We start from the raw sequence: 22,681 nt of genomic DNA, 5'->3' as shown, positions 1-22,681 counted from the left end.
GAAAGGAATAATTAGTCGATGTTTCGGACCAGGATCCTTTGAGGACTGGAAAGGGACGGGGGAATAATCCAGAATAAGAAGGTGGGGAGGAGGGGAAGGCGGATAGCTCAATGGAGATGGGTGAAACCGGGTTGGTTTGGGGGGGGGTGTGGATGAAGTTAGAAACTGGGTGGTCACATGGTCAAAGAGTCAGCGGGTGGCAGAGACCACAGAAAGGCAACAGTAAGAGAGGGTCTCACTGCGCTCAGGACCATTTTACTGGGCAATTAAGCATCATTGAGAAGTGTCCTCCATTGTGCTTGATGTCTTCGTTATCGCCATCAAATCTGCAGATGCTGGAAATCAAGAGCAACACACAGAAAATGCCAGAGGAACTTAACAGGTCAGGCAGCATCTGTGGAGTCAATGTTTCAGATTGAGACCCTTCATCAGGACTGGAAAGGGAGGTGGCAGAAGCCAGAATTAGAAGGTTGGGGTGGGGAAGGGAAGGAGGGCAAGGTGGTAGGTGATAGGTGAAACCAGGAGAGGGGATGAAATAAAGAGTTGGGAAGCTGATTGGTGAAAGAGATAAAGGGCTGGAGAAGTGAAAATCTGATAGGAGAGAATAGAAGACCGTGGAAGGAAGGGAAAGGGGAGGAGCACCAGAGGGAGGTGATGGCCAGGTAAGAAGAAAAGGTGAGAAAGGGAAACAGAAATGAAGAGTGGTGAAGGAGAGGTGGGGGCAATTACCAGAAGTTCAAGAAATCCATTTTCATCCCCATATCCCTTCATGCCCTGACCATTCAAGAATCTATCAACTTCTGCCTTAAATATACATAAAGACGACCTCTACAGCCGCCTGTGGCAAAGAATTCTGTAGATTCACCACTCTCTAGTGAAAGAAATCCGTCCTCATCTCTGTCCTAAAAGGACACCACTCTACTCTGAGGCTGTACCCTCTGGTCTTAGACTGTCCCACCATAGGAAACATCTTTCCACATCAACTCTGTCAAAGACTTTCACCACGCAATAGGTTTCAATGAGGTCACCCCTCATTCATCTGAATTCTAGCTAATTCAGGCCCCAGTGAATCAAACGCTCTTCATCTGACAAGCCATTTAATCCTGGAATCATTTTCGTGAACCTCCTTTGAACCCTCTCCAGTTTCAGCACATCCTTTCTAAGATGAGGGGCCCAAAACTGCTCACAATACTCCAAGTGAGGTCTCACCAGTGCTTTATAAAGTCTCAGCATTACATCCTTGCTTTTATATTCCAGTCCTCTTGAAATTAATGCTAACATTGCATTTGCCTTCCTCGCCACAGACTCAACCTGCAAATTAACCTTTGGGGAATCCTGCACAAGGACTTCCAAGTCCCTTTACACCTCAGTTTTTTTTGTATTTTCTCTCCATGTAGAAAATAGTCAACCCTTTCATTTCTTCTACGAAAGTGCATGACCATACACTTCCTGACACTGTATTCCATCTGCCATTTCTTTGCCCATTCTCCTAATCTGTCTAAGCCCTTCTGTAGCCTCTCTACTTCCTCAAAATAACCTGCCGCTCCACCTCTTTGTGTGTGGCACCTTGTCAAAGGCCTTCTGAAAATCCAAGTACATAACATCAACCGATTTCCCTTTGTCTATCCTGCTTGTTATTTCTTCAAAAAATTCCAACAGATTTGCCAGGCAAGATTTTCCCTTGAGGAAACTATGCTGAATAGGTCCTATTTTACCATGTGCCGCCAAGTACCCTAAGACCTCATCTTTAATAATGGACTCCAACATCTTCCCAACCACGGAGGTCAGACTAACAGGCCTTTAATTTCCTTTCTTCTGCCTCTCTCCCTTCTTGAAGAGTGGAGTGTCAACAGCAATTTTCCAGTCCTAAGGAACCATTCCAGAATTTAGAGATTCTTGAAAGGTCATTACTAATGCCTTCACAATCTCTTTAGCCACTTCTTTCAGAACCCTGGGGTGTACACCATCTGGTCCTGTTAACTTATCGACCTTCAGACCTTTCAGTTTCCCAAGAACCTCTTCTCTAGGAACCTTCTCTCTATCATATTGAGGAACTATTCAATAGTTTTATAACAGTTAGAAAGAAGCTATTCCTGAACTTGGTGGTTTGTGCCTTCAGGCTTTTGCATCTTTTGCCCGATGGGGGGAGGAGGAGAAGTAATAATATCCAGGGTGGGAGGAATCTTTCATGATGCTCGCTGCTTCACTGAGGTAGTGAGAAGTGTAGACAGAGACTATGGAGGGGAAAATCACACACAAAATGCTGGAGGAACTCAGCAGGTCAACGAGCATCTATGGAGAGGAATAAACAGTCGATGTTTTGGACTGAGTCCCTTCATCAGGATTGGAAAGGAATCGGAAAGATGTCAGAATAGGTGGAGGAAGGGAAAGGAGTATAAAGGCTGATTTATACTTGCACGTACCGGCTACGCCGTAGGCCTGATTTATACTTTTGCGTAGCCCTACACCGTAGCGAGCATGCGTAGTTGTGCCTGCGTTGCTCTGCAATTCACCGCCAAAACACTAGTTGGCGGTGGGGTTTCTCCCCCACTGTGTTGAGTTTCTTCGTGAGAGACATAGACGAGGAAATGCATTTCAAATATTTTCAGATGTCGTCAGGTAGATTTGACAATTTGGTTCATTGTCTGCAACCATTTATTTTGCATCAGTGTACAGACATGGTGAAGAAAAGCAACCGGAAATGCGTAGGAGGAAATGCGATGCTACCAAGTGGACCAATCACAGTTGTTGCGGTCTGCGTGGCAGTGATGCGTGAGTTACATTTTTGGGGAGGTGCACGTCACCCTACAGCGTAGGGTACGCGGTACCTACGGCGTACATTTGAAGCAGAAGTGTAAATTGGGCTTTAGCTGGAAGGCGATAGGTGAAGCCCAGTGGGTGGGGAGACGGTAAGAAGTGGGGAGGTTATAGGTGGAAAATGTGGGAGAGGCTGGTTTCTGTGAGGTGCTGAGCTCACTTGTGAGCTTGCAGAGCAGTTGTCGTACCAAGTTGTGATGCGTCTGGAAAGGATGTTTTCTATGGTGCATTGCTAAAAGTTGGTAAGGGTCGACAAGGACACGCTGTGTTTTCTTCCCCTGAGGAAGTAGAGTTGTGAGTGAGCTTTCCTGGTTGTGATATCAATGTGGTTAGATCAGGACAGACTATTAATGACTGGTGATGGTAAATCCTAGGAACTTTAAGCTGTCAACCCTCTCAACCACAGCAGATGCAGACAGGAGAATGTGCACCCCCACCTTCTCGAAGTTGATGGCCTGCTCTTTTGTTCTGCTGATACTGAGGGAGAGGTTGTTGTCATGACAACAAAGACACTGTTTCTGTTGGTTTCTGCATATGATATGACTCGGAAGGATTCTGATTCTGATTCCTGGTCCCTTTTGTAGGTCATCGTGGATTCCCCAAGGCAGTTACATCGTCTCCAACCGAGACGACTGCACAGTCTCACTCATCTACTCAGTGCATCTGAAGAAGTCTGGGAGTGTTTCCTTTGACTATCAGTATGTGGACAACAGCATCTTCTTTGAGTTTTTTGTAAGTCCTGATCCATTTAATACTTCTAGGTTACATCTGGAAATTAGATTTTAAACAGTGAATGAATTCATTCCACCCGGCAATTTCCCACCACTGGCCATGACAGCTTCTCACCACTACTTCACAGGTGGCAAAATGCTTTGGAATTCCAAGGCTGAGTAAGGTGATGTACGAATGCAAGTGTCTCCTTTCTGACCCGCTCACCCTCCCAATCTCACTTTTTCTCCTCATCTTTCTCTGTCTCTCTCCCTATTGTGTTTGCTCTGTGCATTTCTCCCTATCAGTCCCTCCCTCTCTCTCTGTCTGCCCCTCCCCCCTCTCTCCCTCCCCTCCCCTCCCCCCTCTCTCCCTCCCCCCTCACTCCCTCCCCCCTCACTCCCTCCCCCCTCACTCCCTCCCCCCTCACTCCCTCCCCTCCCCCTTCCCTCCCCTCCCCTCTCCCTTCCCTCCTCTCCCCTCCTCCTCCTCTCCCCTCCCCCCTCCCTCCCCTCCCCTCTCCCTCCCCTCCCCTCTCTCCCTCCCCTCCCCTCTCTCCCTTCCCTCTCCTCTCTCCCTCCCCTCCTCCCTCTCCCTCTCTCCCTCCCCTCCTCCCTCTCCCTCTCCCTCCCCTCCTCCCTCTCCCTCTCCCTCCCCTCCTCCCTCTCCCTCTCCCTCCCCTCCTCCCTCTCCCTCTCCCTCCCCTCCTCCCTCTCTCCCTCCCCCTCTCCCCTCACCCCTCCCTCTCTCTCCCCCTCCCCCCTCCTCCTCTCTCTCTCTCCCTCTCCCCCCTCTCCCCTCCCCTCTCCCTCTCTCTCTCCCCCCTCACTGTCCATCTCTCTCTCTCTCTCTCTCTCTCTCTCTCTCTCTCTCTCTCTCTCCCTCTCTCTCTCCCCCCCCTCCCTCTCCCTCTCCCTCTCCCTCTCCCTCTCCCTCTCCCTCTCCCCCTCCCCCTCCCCCTCCCCCTCCCCCTCCCCCTCCCCCTCCCCCTCCCCCTCCCCCTCCCTCTCCCCCTCCCTCTCCCTCTCCCTCTCCCTCTCCCTCTCCCTCACTCTCTGCAGTAAAGAAACTGCAGATGTTGGAAATCTGAAATAAAATCAGAGTCTGGTATAGACGCTGTCCAGGTCTGGTGAGCATTTCAACATGTTCTATTCTCAGCAACACACACAAAATGCTGGAGGTTCTTCAGATGCTGGAAATCCAGAGTAACACACAAAATACAGGAGGAACTCGGCAGGTCAGGAGGTATCTAAGGAGAGGTATAAACAGTCGACGTTTCAGGCTGATACCCTCCTGCTGAGTTCCTCCAGCAACCTGTGTGTGTGCTGCTCTCGTTTCCAGCGCCTGCAGAGTCTCCTGAGTTTATGTTCTGTTTGTCGTCATTTTTCCTGATCAATATTTTTATCTGATGGTGAAAGCAATTGATGGAATATTTATTGCTCAGTGATCTTTATTACAAATTTTTGATCGGCAGGTTCAGAACGATCAGTGCCAAGACACGGAATCCACTGAACAGAAGTGGATGCGTTTAACCGAGAGGGATGAATGGACGAGGCACTCGGTGAGTTACCACTGGCACAGACTGTTTGAGGGGCGAACCACAGCAAAGTCTTTCATAGAATGTTCACAATGCCACAATACTAACCTGAATCTGTATGTCTTTGGAAGTAGGGGGGATCCAGGGAACCCAGAGGGAACCATCATGGTCCTGGGGAGAACACACAAACTCCGCTCGGACAGTATCATGTGGATTCTGATATTTTTGATCCGAGGTTCTTTCGGAAGTCAGAAGGAGGCACAAAACTTCTTGCCTCACGATCATTTTGTGAAGCAGTAATAGAAGAAAGAAAATTGAAAACAGGCAGTAACAGGGGCAGAGGCTAGTGAGTGAAGAGAGAGAGAAGCAAAGAGGATGGCAGAGCCTCGCGTTAAGCTCTTTTTGTACCCCATAGATAAGGAACATTCCATTCAAATCTGTAGATAAGAGTCAACCAATCAGGTAGCCCCTATGCAAATAATGCAACACCAGGGAAAACTTCCAGAGCTTTCCAGAATGGTACAAATGTAATCAGTAGGAGAAATGCAGAACATTTATATATGCATACTGCAACCACTGGGAAACATATGTATAGAAGTAGATATAAAAACTGCTGGCAGCATAAACAGTTAAACTGCAAAGATACAACAATTAAACAGTCTAATCCAACAGATGAGAATTGAATCCCAACCTTACAGCTGGTGCTGTGATCTATGTTCCCTCTAAGCTCTGCACGTGTGCATGCATACACACGTTTCTCAACCAGCGCACAAAGGAAATTAATGTGCGCACAAAAGATTAGTTACCTAAAATAATGTAGAAATTAATAATTATACTTATTGAAAATAATCTTTTAGCTAAATGTTTCTGTTAACTAATTAGTCGGTTTTTCTTTCTTTTTCAATCTTTTTATTAGTTTCAACGTCATACACATTACAAAAAAAATTAAGTACAGAGTGGGATTGTATTAATTAATAATAATTATAATAATTATATCATAAAAGTATACAGTCAAGTAACACATAGTTAGTAAACCTCCCAAAATCTCACAAATTAACAATAAAATATATAAAGGGTATACATAAAATACAAAAATATCGTAAAAAAGAACAGAAAAAGAAAAAAAAATCCCTTTAGGAAAAAAAACAAAAAAAAACCCAAAAAAACTAATCTACCCAAACTAAAAGAAAACTAGGGAAAATAAAAAGAAAAAAGAAAGGGCTATTTTGATACCTCAGATAAAACCAATAGTGTCACCACTTCCGCTCCTCTCCCCATATATTGAAATCACAAAATAGATTTGACAAGGGTCAAATTACATCATGTGGAAATATTGAATAAATGGTCTCCAAGTCTCATCAAACTTAATAGATGGGTCATAAATGACACTTCTAATTTTTTCTAGATTTAAACTAGATATAGTTTGAGAAAATCAATGAAATGTAGTAAGAGGATTAATCTCTTTCCAATTCAATAGTATAGATCTTCTAGCCATTAGAGTAACAAAAGCAATCATCCGACAGGCTGAAGAGGTCAAATGATGTTTTTCTATCATTAGTAAACCAAAGATGGCAGTAACAGGATGAGGTTGTAAATCAATATTCAAGACAGTTGAAATAATATCAAAAATATCGACCCAATATTTCTTCAATAAAGGGCAAGACCAAAACATATGAGTTAATGAGGCTATTTCAGAATGACATCTATCACATACAGGGTTTATATGAGAATAATAACGAGTTAATTTATCCTTAGACATATGACCCCTATGTACAACTTTAAACTGTATCAACGCATGTTTAGCACAAATAGAGGAAGAGTTAACTAGTTGGAAAGTTTTTTGCCATTTCTCAGTAGATAAGGTAAGCTTAAGTTCTCTTTCCCAGTCATTCTTAATTGTATTGGAAAAATCTGGATTTATTTTTCTTATCATATTATAAATAATTGCTATTGAACCTTTCTGAAAAAGGTTTAAATCCAAAGTTTTTTCCATTATATCAGTAGAATATGAAATTGGAAAGGTAGTAAGAACAGTATTTAAAAAGTTTCTAATCTGTAAATATCTAAAAAAAAATGTGATCTAGGTAAATTATATTTATTAGGTAATTGTTCAAAAGACATAAAACAATTATCTAAAAATAAATCAGAAAAACGTAGTTGGTTTTTCAAATACCACAATGCACGTCACTAATTTACGTCACCTCACCTTTCTTGTTCCGGTTTGTACAGCTGCATCACGGCGGCAGCCATCTTTGGCGGACAGTGTTCATATCGTAAAGTTTACAAAGATCTGTTTCAAATCCTGTAGATAGCTTACTAAGTTTTTATTGAAAAAGATCAGTCAAATGACCCTGTGGCTAAATACTGTCACAAGAAATTGATAAACATCACATACAAAGTAACTTTACAGGTTTTTAAGTGATGCCTTTGATAAACTGGCTGCACTGTGCAAAGTTCTGCAAAAGAGTGGCCTGACACTGATTGATGCACTTCATTTTGCTCGAGGCAAAATTAACAAGATAAGAAAGCAGTATCTAGGAGACAGTGTCTCGTGGAGTGACAAAGTTAAAGTTTTGCTAAGCCAACAACGTGAAGAAAACGTCACAGTAGATACAAGTTTGCTGTTGACTTTTATAAATAGTCTTTGTGTTCACTTAGAAGAAAGGTTTCCTGAAAATGAGGTACAGTCGGCCCTCCTTATCCGCGAGGGATTGGTTCGGGGACCCCTCGCGGATACCAAAAAAATGTGGATGCTCAAGTCCCTTATTCAACCTGTCTAAATACGGTGGACCTTAAGACCCAGTGGAAACCCGGACCTTATTTAACCTGCTTCAGTGTGATGGACATTAGGACCCGGTGGTGGAGCTCTGAATCCGCAGTGTTTCTGTTCATGAAAATAATCATTATCGCGATTTAAAATAAAGTGGAAATAATAAAGTGATCAGAAAGAGGTGAAACGCCATCGGTCATTGGAAAAGCGTTAGGCTACAATCAGTCAACGATTGGAACAATTTTAAAGGATAAAGTGAGAAAGGCTCTGCCTGATTAAAGCTACAATTATTTCTAAGCAACGCAGTGGTTTAGTTATTGGGTTTTGGGGTTTTGGGTTTTTGATCCTTCACATCAACCCGGCAGGGATGGAGAGCGCTCGGGAGCGCTCTGTCACTGGATCAAACTCGGGAATTTCTGTTCCCGAGCCTGGCACTGAAACATACGTTTCTTAAGTATTTTATATGCCTAGAAAGGTAAAATATATACTATATACTAAGACAAATGTTTGGCTAACTGACGCTAAATAATACTGGATGTACCTGTTCCGACTTACTTAGTAAGAGAACTATTGTTTTTTTTCGATCTCGATGCACGATAACCTAGATTACTTATAATACCTAATACAATGTAAATGCTATGCAAAATAGTTGTTATACTGCATTTTTTTTGGGAATAATGACAAGAAAAAGAAAGTCTGTACATGTTCGAACAAGATGTTCTGGAAGAGCACTTCCGGGTTTTCTCGATTCGCGGTTGGTTGAATTCGCGCTTGCGGAACTCGCGGATGAGGAGGGCCGACTGTACAAGAATGGTCAGCTTTTGATTTCTCCGCAATTGCAGATTGTGACTTCACATTTGGCGATGAACAAGTTAATGCCTTATGTCTAAAATATCATGATTTTCTAGCTGAAAATACTGTAATAGTTAGACAGTTTAATGATTTCAAGTTTTCCGTGCAAGAAAAAATTAAATCCAAACTGATTTCAAACTTTGCTCAAATGGTGGCATTTGTACTTCAAAATGAACAGTTTTGTGACCTTGCACAGTTGAATGGACATTGGGGGAACCTTTCTTGTGTCTAGTGTGGATTGTGAGCGAGGTTTTAGCCTAATGAATCAACTGGAAAACAAGCTGAGAAACCGTTTAGGTGAATGTCATTTGAATATGTTAATGAGAATCAAAAGCTATCAATCGGATGGAAGTTCTATTAGTCTAGATGGAGTTTACAAAGAATGGGTAAATGCCAAAGACAGGAGAGAGAAAAAATAACGGAGTGACTTAAATATGTATGTTAATTTGTTGTTATTCTGTGCAGTTTTATGTCAAATACTTTGTAAGCCTACATTAATTGTGCCATGTGTGCATTCAGTGTGCACATACTTTTGTCACAGGGAAAAATATTTGCACAACATTAAGATTTTTGTGCACACTGACTGCTAAAAATTGGAGGGAACATTGGCTGTGATATTGTTATGCTAACTCCTCTGCCACCATGCCACTCTGTTTTGTGTCCATTGTGCTGGAATTGTTCCGATCTGCCAGGCAGGTTGGGAATCTGTGACATGCCAACATGGTGAAGGGAGAAATATGAAGAGATTTGGCGGTGGTACTCTGGGAGAATAACCACTTTGATATCTTTTCCTGGAAGCTTTAACAGGGTGAATCTTTGTTGACATTTTAAGGGTGCCACTGCCTCACAACACCAGTGGTGCAGCTTTGATCCCGACCTTTGATGCTGTCCATTGAATTTACGCATTCTCTTTGTGACCACCAGGCGCAAGGACAGCTATTTCATCGTCATACCACTTCTGAATGGTCTGCTAGATTTAGATATTTCAGATTGATCTATCTATCTATCTGTTTATTGCGTGTACATCAAAACCTACAGGGCAGTGTGGTAGTGTAGTGGCTAGCACAACGCTTACAGTACCATCGACCCGGATTCAATTCTCACTGCTGTCGGTAAGGAATTTGTATGGTCTGCCTGTGACCATGTGGAATTCTTCCAGGTGATCCTGTTTCCCCCTCCCCACAGTCCAAAGACATACCAGTTGCTGGGTTAATTGGTCATAGTTAATTGTCCTGTGATTAGGCTAGGATTAAATTGGGGGTTGCTGGGCCCTGAAGCTCAAAGAGCTGAAATGGCCCATCCCGCACTGTATCTTAATAAATAAATAAACAACACAATGAAGAATGTGCTGGGACAGCCGCAACTGATACCACACTAGTACAATAAGGTCAACTCTTGTCCTCACAGTCTATCTCATTATGACCTTCCACCTTATTGTCTCCCTGCACTGCACTTTCTCTGTAACTGTCACACTTCATTCTGCATTCTGTTATTGTTTTCCCTCATTCTATCGTAATGAACCGAGGTAATGAAATGATCTGTATTGACGGCGTGTAAAATAGTTTTTCACTGTACCTGGGTACATGTGACAATAATAAACTGGTTTGCCATGTGATTCAGGATCCGGTTTATCGTCACTGAGATATGTTGTGAAACATGTTGTTCTGTGGCAGCAGTATGGTGCAGGGCATAAACTTTCTATAAGTTACAATAAAAAATCAGCAGTGCAATAGAGGAGTTTAGAGCTAGTGTTTCATGGGTTCATGGACACTAATCTAATGATGGAGGGGAAGTAACTATTGCTAAATGGTTGAGTTGTGGGTCTTGAGGTTCCTGTACCTCCTTGATGGTAGTGTCAAAGAGATAGCATGTCCTGGCTGGTGAGGTCCCTACTGTTAGATGCCAGCTTTTGAAGCTGTCCTTGATGGTGGGGTGGGGGTGGGGGGTTGTGTCCGTAACAAACTGTAACGATTTTCACTTTTGAACAGCCAACCTCACTACTTGCTCTCCTCCACGACCTGCTGAGGTTCGGGTATGTTGAGTATTGGGAGTGGGGACTGAATGCCGTACTGTTGGCTCAGCGGTGGACTTGAAGCTGTTGCAGAACTCCGGCTGAATGGAACTGGGGTCCCTGCCGGATTTAACTCCTGATGTTGGTACTTGTGCAGGTGGATTTGAAAACGGGCACAAACGTTCTGTACTGGCGAACAACAGGAATCCTTGTGGGTGAAAAACTGGCCAAGCGAGTTCTGCTCAAGGACATCTACATTGAAGGTATGATGTCTAGCATGTCCCTACTGACTGGCTTTGTGGTTGCAACCAGCTCATTTTACTCCCTCGTTATCCTGTCCCGTGTGTTCCCAGTGACCGTGTCTCTGTGTGAATATTCCAAAGGCTCTCCATCATTCTTGTCGCCTCTGTCCTGTACCTGACCCCTGGTTCTTGGGCAGCAGGTAATTAGTTAAGTGTGCAGGTTAAATGACCGGAATGCAGAGCACTTTGGGATCGGATCAGTCCTTTTGGCCCACTTTGTCTATGCTAACCCTGAGTCCAATCTAAACCAATCTCAGAGGCACAATAGACTGGAGCAACACACAGAAGACTGGAAGAAGTCAGCGGGCCAGAGAGCATCTAAAGGTAAAGGTTAGCATTACTTGTCACATACAGTGAAGTCCGTAATTCATGTCAGTGACCCACAGAGCTCGAGGATGTGCTGGGGTAGCCCGCCAGTGTGCCATGCTTCTGGTGCCAACATAGTGTGCCCACAATTTACTAGCCCTGGAATGTGGGAAGAAACCAGAGCACCTGGAGGAAACCCACGTGGTCACAGGTACAGCACACAAACTCTTCACAGAGAGCAGCAGGAATTGAACATGGTTCATTGGTGCTGTAAACTGTTTGGCTAACGGCTACACTACTGTGCTGCCCTCTAGATATCCGTGCCACTCTCTATGATGCTACTGTGTCACCCTCTACATTAGCATACCACCTCCTATCTTTGGAGGTAAATGGACCATCAATATTTCAGGTTGAGACCTTCAGCTAAACTAATCCAATCTCCTAAGATGCAACACCTCATTCTTGTCCGGGTTAAATTTCCACCTGCTATTTCCCCGTCCATATTTCTAACTGTTCTGCATCCTGTTGAACTCCTTGACAACCTTGCGTCACTATTCACAGCTTCACGACTTTCTGTGTCAACTGCAGACTTACTAACCGGGCCACCTAGGGTTTTATCCAGGCAGGAGGCCTGTGAGACTGCGGAATTTGGAATCTGGAGCAACAAATTCTCTATGGGAGGAACTCAGCAGGTCAAGCAGCATCTGTGGAGGGAAATAGTTGACAGCATCTCCCTCTTTCTCTGCCTCCATCTGCCTATCACTCCTCCCCCTCACCTGGGATCCACCCATCATCTCCTGCCTCCATCACTCTCCCCATTCCCCCTTCCTCTACCTCCATAACACCCTTCCCTCATCTGGATCCACCCATCGCCTCCCAGACTGTCACTATTCCCATTCCCCCTTCCTCCATCTCCCTATCATCCTTCCACTCATCTGCATCTACCTATCACCTCCAGCCTCTGTCACTATTCCCATTCCCCTCATCCATCTGCCTGTCCCCACTTCCTTCATCTAGATCCACCCATCACCTCCCAGCCTCTGTCACTATTCCCACTGCCCCTTCCTCCATCTCCTTATCATCCTTCCCTCATCTGGATCCAATTACCTCCAGCCTCTGTCACTATTCCCATTCCCCTTTCCTCCATCTCCCTATCATCCCTCCCCTCATCTGGATCCAATCACCTCCCAGCCTCTGTCACTATTCCCACTCCCCTCATCCATCTGCCTGTCCCCACTTTCTTCATCTAGATCCATCCATCACCTCCCAGCCTCTGTCACTATTCCCACTCCCCCTTCCTCCATCTGCCCTCCACACCTGCTCACCCAGATCCTATCAGCTCCTGATCCACTCCTTCCCACTATCTCTTTATAACAGGTATCTTCCCTTTACTTTTCTAGTATCTCTGCCTGAAAAGTCGACTGTCCATCTCCCTCTACAGATACTTCTTGATCTGCTGTGTTCCTCCAGCTTTTTTGTGTTAAGAATCTGAATCAGGTGTATGTCATGAAATTTGTTGTTTTGCGGCCACAGTACATTGCAAAATCAATAAATTGCAATTATAAGTAAATAAACAAATATGTATGGCAAAGGGAGAAGAAGCTGTTCCTGAATCATTAAGTGTGTGTCTTCAGGTTCCTGCACCTCCTCCCGACGGTAGCAATGAGAAGAGGGAATGTCCTGCGAGATGGGGATTCTTTAAGATGGATGCTGCCTTTTTGAGGCATCGCTCCTTGAAGATGTCCTGGATGCTGAGGAGGCCAATGCTCACGATGGAGCTGACTGAGTTCACAATCTGCAGCTTTTTACGATCCTGTGCAGTAGCCCACTCCTTCCCAATACCAGATGGTGATGTAGCTAGTTAGAAAGCTCTGCTTGGTACATCTATAGAAATTTGTGAGTGGTTGTGCAACTGGATCCTTAGCTTCCTCATTGGGAGGTCACAGTGAGGCATAAAGCCTGTTCAGTGACTGATTTATTAAATGATAAACGAGCAAAGAAGAAATGCTGAGAGAACAAAGACCAGGTTATAAACGTTACAGTCTCAGACGAGAGAATAATATTTCCAGTGATAACAATTAACTTAGAAAATAGCAAGATTCTAATACTGAACACTAAAATGTTTCTAGGAAAACAGCATCAACTGTATCATAATTACTGGAAAATTTACTGAACAATTATGTAAATAACATAAGAAATATAAGAAAAACAAAAGAAATATAAACTACAAGAAAAATAACATTTCTACACCCTAATCCAAAAGTGTGTTGGTATGGTTTTATCCTGACCCATTTTGCATGAATTACAGACCATAGAGAACCCATTCCTGATCCTGTCTGATTTGAACAGGTGTTGCCTACACTTCAGAGTGTTTTCCGTGCAAACCTGGGACTTACAGCAATGCGTCGGGCTTGTCTGTCTGCAAGCCTTGCCCCAGAAACACCTTCTCAGGAAGGGGAGCGAGCGCCTGCCAGAACTGCAATGAGGTGCTGCAGTTTTCAGGTGAGCTTGCTTCAGATCTCTTGTAATTAAATGTACTGTATGAATTTTTAAAATTTTGGAGTTTTATCAAATTTATTTCTGGCTGTTTACTGATTACAAACAGGAGTTGTGCAGATGGAGTTTGACCCACAGCGCCACCCGTTGGCAAGGGCATGAACTGTCAGACCAAACCTCCAATCAGAATCAGGTTTATTATCACCGAGTTATATCATGTGATAGTTGTTATTTAGTGGCAGCACTACTGTGCAAACATGTAAGAAGTACTATAAATTACAAAACTAATTAAATGGTGCAAGAATATAAAGTATAATGGGGTAGTGTTGATGGACCTTTCAGAAACCTGTTTGCACAGAGGAGGAAGCTGTTTCTGAGGCACTGAGTGACGGTTTTCGAGTTCAAATTCAAGTTTAATTGTCGTTCAATCTGTATAGCGCTAAATGAAACAGCGTTCCTCTGGGAGAAAAGTGCAAAACACAGTATATGCAGTCACACACAGCACATATGGTAGTGCATACAGTCACAAAAAATTTTATTAGCACGAGGTCCCTGAGTAACATTAATGGTGAGTGGGACGTTGTCCTGGAGCCGCATTTCTGCAAGAATGAGCACGCAGCAGTTTCTCATCTCGTGCTGGTTCAGCCTCAGACGATGAGAATTTAACTTGACTTCCAGGGAGAGCAGTGGTGACAGGGGAGCCAGCCTGCAGGGGCCTGCCCCCAACCCAGCACATCTCTGTTCTCTCCCTCACGGCCTCCAGCGCTTCCTCCCATACGCGGCTGAGACTGGTGACCCCGCGGCAAGAGGGCCTGGTCTGCGGCCATGCAGCTCTTCCACCGTCGCCAATGGGTCTCTGCCAGAAGCACCAACCGTTTATTCATTTCCATAGATGCTGGAGAGTTCGTCCAGCATTTTATGAGAATTATTCTGGATTTTTCTCTCTGCAGAATCTAGTTCCGTAATCTGTTAAGCCTGCACTGTGCAGCTACCACGAAACGACACATTTCATGGTGAATGCCAGTGAGAATAAATCTGATTCTGATTCTAACGATAACTCTGAAGAAAATATTTCTTTTGTTTCCTGCCTGTCAACTTACTGTATTGTTGTATCTTCTTTTCCCTTACAGAGGAAGGTTCAAGTAAATGCCAGGACCGCCCACCCTGTTCAAAGAAAGACTTCTTTCAAATCCACACTCAATGTGACAGTGAGAGAAAGGTAGAAATATTTTGTGTTGCCAACACTGTAAATTTTCAGAATGTGTTTGCCTCTCTTTCTTGAAACCTGAAGCTTCTTTTAGCAATTACATAGTCAAATAATTATGGATGATGCCAATTCTGGCGAAGTGACATTGACCTGAAATGTTAACCATTTTCCTCCCTCCCCAGATGCTGCCTGACCTGCTGAGTGTTTCCTCTGTTCCCCTTTGATTAACTTGCAGAAGCTACGTTGTGTTTCATAAAGCTTCAAACTTATTGAATGGGCACCATGGTAATGTAGCGGTTAGCCATTGCAGCTTGGAGCGTTGGAGTTCAGAGTTCAGTTCTAGCGTGCTCTGTAAGGAGTTTGTAGGTTCTTCTTGTGACTGTGTGGGTTTCCTCCAGGTGCTCTAGTTTCCTCCCACAGGTGAAAGATGTACTGGTTAGTAGGATAATTGGTCATTGTAAATTGTTCTGTGATTAGGCTAGGATTGTGTAGGTGGGCTGCAAGGTGGTGTGGCTCGTTGTCCCGGAAGGGCCTGTTCCACATTGTAATTCTAAATATAAAATTTTTAAAACCCTAATATAGAAGCCAAACTCCTTTTGTACTGTGCAATATGTAGGCAGTTGATTACTAAGCAGGATTGTCAACATTCCTTTGCGGCTTTTCTGCGTAAGTATGCTCATGCACATGTCTAAGTCTTCTGCATCGTTTGCTGAAAGTGTTTGAGAATTCTCTTCAGGGATGGTGGGATACTAAATGCTGAAGTGAAGGTGTTGTGTGTAAGGACACAGAAGCTGATGCTTGTAGAGTGATAATTGTTCCTGAACCAGCGTGGATAACTTCACTCACTTCAACGCTGATCACTGAACACAACCTATCGACTCACTTTCAACATCTCTACAACTTACATTCTCAGTAATATTTATCTATTCATTATAATTAGTTTTATTTTTGTATTTGCACAATCTGTCTTCTTTTGCCCATTGATTGTTTGTCAGTCTTTGTGTGTACTCATTGACTGTACTGTGTCTCTTTGTCCTACAGTGATTCTCAGGACAATATGTCTTAATATATACGTATGTTAATGATAAATTTGCTTTGAACTTTGAAAAGCTTGTGTTTGCGCGGCATCATGCAGATCATAAATACACTGAGACGGTACAAATAGGAAGTAAAACAGAATGTAGAATATAGTAATGATGTCGATTTCTCTAACTTCCAGTAACCCCCCCCCCCCCCGTATTTCTCCATTTCTCTTTCTGGCTCTCCTCTTACTCCCTTTTCTCTTCACCTGCCCATCATCTCTCTCTCTGCTGCCTCTCCTAGTTCATAGTTCAATTGTCTTTCAACTGCACATGGAAACAGACAAATGAGACAGCGTTACTCTGGCACAAAGGTGCAAACCACAGAACCGACAGTCACACACAGCACAGGGCACACACAAGATAGCAAGCACAGATAAGATATCAGTAAAATATAGTCACACGCACACTAAAATACATAGTCCAAGAGTGGAGCACCCTGTGGAAGCCTACATGGGTCATGGGGAGAATGTACAAAGCCCTTGTGGATGGCAGTGGGAACTGAACCTGAGTCACTGGCGCTGTTGTAACTTTTTGCTAACTTCTGTGCTACTGTGTCACCGTTGGGGAGTTGGGGGAAGGGTATGGTTCTTGGGGGGGGGGGTTGATCAAGCTGCATTGCTCTTACATAGTGCTAGCATGGCCTTGATGGCCTGAACGGGCTCTCTCTGATCTCACTTCTCAGCACAGTGGCCTGTGTCGTTCGTTGGAATTTGCAGTTTATTTGGATCTTCCTTCACAGGAAGGAGTCTAATAAATCTGGCAGCACCATGTCTGGTAATCAGCTTGATGTGCAACAGACGTTTATCAGCTGGTGGAGGTACAGCAGGTGGAATAAAAAGTTATTTTCATGATTGACGTGTGACGTCTTCAGCCTGGTAATTTTGAATACACAGTATGGGCCATCCCTCTGAGAGGACCACAACCTTGTTGTAGGGTTTGGGGGCTTGTGTACCTCATTGTCCCAGACAGCTGTGTTTGCTGGCTTTGGCTCTTGGTAGGGTCACTCGTGCCAAACAGTTCGAAGGGTAGAGGTCAGACCGAGAATGGTCCTCTGGTCCTTCAGCTTCAGCAGTTCAGCTCAGGGTTAACAACCCTGACTGGAAAAACAAAATTGTTTCGGAAACAGCAGTGAGGAATCCTACATCAGACTGCGATGGTATTCCTGAGTCTCCACCCGGGATTTGCATGACCGACAGTAGTGAAAACCGAGGGGAAGCCACTGACACGATGAACACCACCAAGACCAAGGATGGAGAGGGAGGACCTTCACTGCTGCCCTAATCACCAGCGATGCAATGGGAATTCAATGCAAAATGGGTTACCAGGCCAGATTCTAACGGGCCACAGTCTGTGTGCGTCTATGAGCAGAGATCCCGAGGGTGAGTGGGATGTGGTTTGGCTTAGTTGACTGGTGTGATGGAGTTCAGGGGGACTACACGTGTACTGGAGGGGTGTTGTCTGGGCTGTTGGAATGGGGGGGTTTCTGGAGGGTTGTTGGAACGGGGAGGGGTTCTGGAGGGGTGGTGGGGTTCTGGAGGATTGCTGTGGCAGAGGGGCAGGCCATGGTTCCAGCTGCTGATTGCCTGAGGCAGTGGTGGATATTTTCGTTGTGGCTTAAATGGACAATTTTAAATTCAGCATTTGAAACTACCCCAGTGAAAATTGTACTGAGTGCCTGCCTTTCCATCTTTCCCGATCACAGGGTCTTGATTTTCCTGCACAGAATGTTTCAGGAAATAATCTTTGTAAAATTTAGAAGGGATGAGAAGATAATCCCAGGCTGGCATGATAGTGTATTGGTTGGCATGATTCCTTACACTGCCAATAATCACTGATCAGAGTTCAATTCCTGCCACTAGTTGAAAGGAGTTTTATATGCTCTCCCTGGTGACGTGTGGGTTTCCTCCAGGTGCTCTGGTTTCCTCCTACATTCCAAAGGTGCACAGGTTAGGATTATGAGTTGTGGGCATACTCTGTTGATGCCGGAATCACGGAGACACTTACCAACTGCCCCCAGCACATCTTCGGATTGTGTTGGTTATTAGCATAAATAATGCATTTCACCATGTGAACATGTGTCAAATAAAGCTAATCTTTCTTTCTAAATTACCAAGAATGTAAAAAAAAATGCTAGTGGAAATCTGAAACAAAAACAGAAAATTCTGGAAATATTTGGCAGGTCAGGTGGCGTCTGTGGAGAGACAAACTGAGTTAACATTAGAAGTCAACAGCAATTTGTCACACTGGGGAGAATCATGAAGTTGTAAGTCTGGCTTTCCCTCATTAATCCTGTCCAGCTTGCTGAGGGTATCAAACTTCATGCCAAAGACGTGTGGTCTGGTGTGTTCTTTGCTCCTGGTGTGTTTCTGAGCGGTAGAGTCTGGTGAATGGATGGAACGCTGGAAGTCCAGTTCACTGGTTTATTGGTGAGGTGGACGGCGGGGGATCTGTGATGCCTTTGTCACAGTGAGTACAGGAACCTCAAGCCGCGGTGTTGCCTCCAGGAGAGAGGTGTTGGTGCCAGAGGCGGTGTGGCACAGTGTCCATGCTGGAGTTGGTGCTGCCCCCCGGTGTTCACTCAGTGGAAGGCAAGCAATATTATGTTAACTGCAGACTGTTGCAACATTCATGGACTCAGGGATTTGCACTATACAGTATATATATTCTTTGTGACTGTATTTTACTGCTTCCTTATATGCACTATATGTGCCTTGTTGTGTATGACTGTTGGTACTGTGTTTTGCAGCTTGCCCCCAGAGTAACACTGTTTTGTTTAACTATATTCATGGGTATTCATGTATGGTTGAATGACAATCAAATTTGAACTTGAACTTGCAATAAAAGGAGATTAGTGTGGTTGACTCTGAACATCCTCTCCAGTTCAGGGATGGTTTGCCAGTGCCTTTCACCTCCTGTGATAGTCATCAAGTTATAGAACATGACAGCACGGAAACAGGCCCTTTGGCCCATCTTATTCTGCCTAGTCCCATTGATCCACACCTGGGCCATAGCCCTCCATTCCCCTCCCGTCGATGTGCTTATCCAAAATAAGATCAGTAAGTAAAAACATTGTGCCCACTATTTGGCTAACGAAGCCAGCTCTGCTCCTTAAAACTCATTACCATACCTCTGCAGGAGATCCCAGCATCTGTCTGTTCACCTCACTCCCTCAGACCAGTGGTCCCCAACCTCCGGGCCGCGGACCAATACCACGCCACGATGCGTGCAGGGGTGCAGCGGTGGCCGGAGCGCATCCAGCACATCTTTAAGAAAAAATCCAAAATAAACAAGCTAATTAATTAGGTGCCGCCCAGAAGCCAGTCTTCATTAGAGGAACTGAGGTGGAGAGGGTCAATAACTTTAAATTCTTCGGCATTAAGGATCGACGTTTTTCTCTCTGAAAAGTGACAGAGGATCTGTCCTGGGACCAGCACGTAACTGTCATTACAAAGAAAGCACGGCAGCGCCTCTACTTTATTAGAAGTTTGTGTAGATTCAACGTGTCACCTCGATCCTGACAGCCCTGTCTCTTCAGCCTGTCTGGGCTGGCGTTTAAATTGACCAAACAATGGAACAGCTAAAGGCTCCAGCGCCCTGGAAAGAGGAGTGAACATCGTGTAGAGCAAGTGAAATCGGCAATCGCCTCTGATCTGGGCCGACATTTACGTGCCGGGCGGCACCTAATTAATTAGCTTATTTATTTCGGCTTTTTTCTTAAAGATGTGCTGGGTGCGTTCTGGCTACTGCTGCAACCCTGCATGCTTTGCGGCCCGGAGGTTGGGGGCCACTGCCTCAGACCATCCAAAGACCCAAACAGTCCGCCCAGACGAAGCAGTTATCCACTTCCACTTTTCTCTGGTTGACTGCAATCTGCATGCACAAAGTGATCTGAAATATTGACTCTTTTTCTCTGAATAACCTGCTGGGTTTGCCAATATTTTCTGTTTTATTTTTGGATTTGCAGCAACTGTGGTATTTTAGTTTCTAGCTGTTACAGCTGTGCGGATGGAATAATGTACAAGGATGCTGGACCCTGGAAATGACATTCGGTAACTGTTTTACAGACCCAGGTGATGTACAAGTGGATATCTCCGAAGCTTTGCAGAGACGACATCCCCAAAGCGATGAAGCTCCCTCCGTCTGGGCAGAAGCAGCCTTGTCCTCCGTGTAACCCTGGCTTTTACAACAACGACACCTCAAGCTGTGCCCCCTGCCCCTCGGCCACCTACTCGGATGGGATGAATTGTGAGTGTACTTTGGCTTTTAATCCTTTCTGTAGGGCGGCACGGCAGCCTGGCGGTTAGCGCGGTGCTTCGCAGCGCTGACTGTAAGATCAGGCTTCAATTCCCGCTGTTGCTTATAAGGCCTTTATTCCTTCTCCCTGTGACCACATGGGTTTCCTCCTGGGGCGCCAGCTTCCTCCCACAGTCCAGAAACGTACGGGTTAGGATTAGCGAGTTGTAGGCGTGCTGCACTGGTGCTGGAAGTGTGGCAACGCTCTCGGTCGGCCTCTCGCATAATCCTCGCCGGTGATGCATTTCACTGTACTTTTTGATGTACAAGTTAGTCCTTAAAAGACCTTTTAATAGTTGTAGTTCTGTACATCACACAAGGGGCAGTGGTCCTTGCAGTTTCAACGACTCTCGAGGTGCTCACACCGTACAGGAGTTCTGTGGATCTGGGGTCCATGTCCATAGGGCCGTCAAAGCTGCTGAGCACGTTGACAGGGTGGTAAAGAGGATGCATGGTGTGTTGGCCTTCGTTAGTTGGGGACTGAGTTCAAGAGCTGCAGATGAATAAAACTCTGGTTAGACCACACTTGGAATATTGTGTTTAGTTCTGGTTGCCTCACTATAGGAAGGATGTGGACGCTTTTGGAAGGGTGCAGAGGAAATTTACCAGGATGCTGCTTGAATTAGAGAGCACGTCTTATGAGGATAGGTTGAGTGAGTTAGGGCTTTTCTCTTTGGAGTGAAGGAAGATGAGAGGCGACTCGATAGAGCAGTACAAGATAATTAAAGCATCTTTCTCCCAGGGCAGAAGTCGTCCATTTGAGGTGTTTAGTGGAAAGTATGGGGGGAATGTTAGATGTATGTTTCTCACACATAGAGTTTCTGACAACACCCCTAAACCTAGGTTTTTAGCACAGAGAGCACTGGGTACATGGAACACACTGCCAAGAGAGGTGATAGAGGGCATTTTAAGAAACTTGCATAGACACATGGATGAAAGAAAATTGGAGAGTTATGGGCTCTGTAGGAGGGAAGGGAAGATTGATTGTGGAGTAGGTTCAAAGGTTGGCACGACATTTTGGGCTGAAGGGCGTGTACTGTGTTCTATATTTTGTTATGTTCTAGGCTTTAACAGCATTCTTGATAGACCCCCCCCCCCCATTTCACTCACTCCAGCACCTCTGCACCATAACAGCAGTACGTTTAGACCCCCCCATTCACTCACTCCCCCACCACTGCACAGTAGCAGACATATAGACCCCCCCCATTCACTCACTCCACCACCACTGCACAGTGGCAGCAGTATGTACGGTCGACAAGCCACACTCAGAAAGCATCTTCCAAACCCATCACCTCTACGAGCTGGACAGACAAGGGCAGCAGAAGGGGTGTCATGGTATGGTAGCGGTTGGCACGCACGGTACGGTAGTGTTTGGCACGCAAGGTACGGTAGCGGTTTGCACGCAAGGTACGGTAGCGGTTTGCACGCAAGGTACGGTAGTGGTTGGCATGCACAGTACAGTAGTGGTTGGCACGACGCTACTACAGCTCAAGGCATCAGAGTTCAGAGTTTAATCCCGGCATTCTCTGTAAGGAGTCTCTATACGACCTCCCCTGTGGGACGTGTGAGTTTCCTCCAGGTGCTCACAGTCCAAAGTCATACCGATTAGTAGGTCAATTGCTGATCACGTATTGTCCTGTGATCAGGCTAGAGTTAAATCGGTGGGTTGCTGGGCAACAGGCTCAGTGGGCCAGAAGGCCTGCTCCACGTTGAACCTCTAAATAAATCGTAAAAAATCATGGGGGACGGTGGGGGGGAGTTGAGCTGCCCTCCAAACCACACCCCATCCTGAATTGGAAATATATCGTCGTTCCTTCACCATCACTGGGTCAAAGTCCTGGAATACCCTCCCCGGCAGCACTGGGAGTGTACCCAGTGCAGCGGATCAGAAGGCAGCTCACCATCACCATCTCAAGAGCAACGAGGGATGGGGAGGGGTCGATTAAGTGTTGGCTCAGTCTGTGAAACACACACTTAAATAAGTTAAAAAGAAATCTGGGGTACACAGCTGTTGTCAGTGGTGAACGCAAGACTCCTGGATTACCATAAACCTCTTCCTGGAGATCTACCAGCCCTGCTCAGCCACGTCTGTAGGTGACTCTGTGGACAACAGGGTGATCCAAACACTCAGCCAATACAGGCCCTGATTTAGCCCGAGGGCCTGTAATATTTCCCACATCACTTTGAATATAACTGTCTTTTCCTCAGGGCTGTGAAGTCCAAAACAAGAGGATATAAGAGAGGAGAGATTTAAGTGAGACCTGAAAGTCAACTTCTTTACCCAGAGAGTGATGAGCCCC

General features: G+C 45.1%; 1 protein-coding gene across 1 annotated transcript in view; it reads left to right on the top strand.

The window, feature by feature from the left end:
* elapor2b (endosome-lysosome associated apoptosis and autophagy regulator family member 2b) overlaps window positions 1-22,681 on the top strand; it is a 151,561-nt gene that overhangs the window by 68,564 nt on the left and 60,316 nt on the right. The window contains exons 4-9 of the mRNA XM_072240954.1: window positions 3,402-3,549; window positions 5,000-5,086; window positions 10,853-10,958; window positions 13,653-13,805; window positions 14,930-15,018; window positions 20,153-20,333. Of these exons, the coding sequence (XP_072097055.1) occupies window positions 3,402-3,549; window positions 5,000-5,086; window positions 10,853-10,958; window positions 13,653-13,805; window positions 14,930-15,018; window positions 20,153-20,333 (764 nt within the window). The remainder of the gene's footprint in view (window positions 1-3,401; window positions 3,550-4,999; window positions 5,087-10,852; window positions 10,959-13,652; window positions 13,806-14,929; window positions 15,019-20,152; window positions 20,334-22,681) is intronic.

Source organism: Mobula birostris, chromosome 23, assembly GCF_030028105.1.
Source record: "Mobula birostris isolate sMobBir1 chromosome 23, sMobBir1.hap1, whole genome shotgun sequence".
NCBI lineage: Eukaryota > Metazoa > Chordata > Chondrichthyes > Myliobatiformes > Myliobatidae > Mobula > Mobula birostris.
The sequence above is the reverse complement of the archived record's forward strand: the minus strand, read 5'-3'. Positions and strand labels throughout refer to the sequence as shown.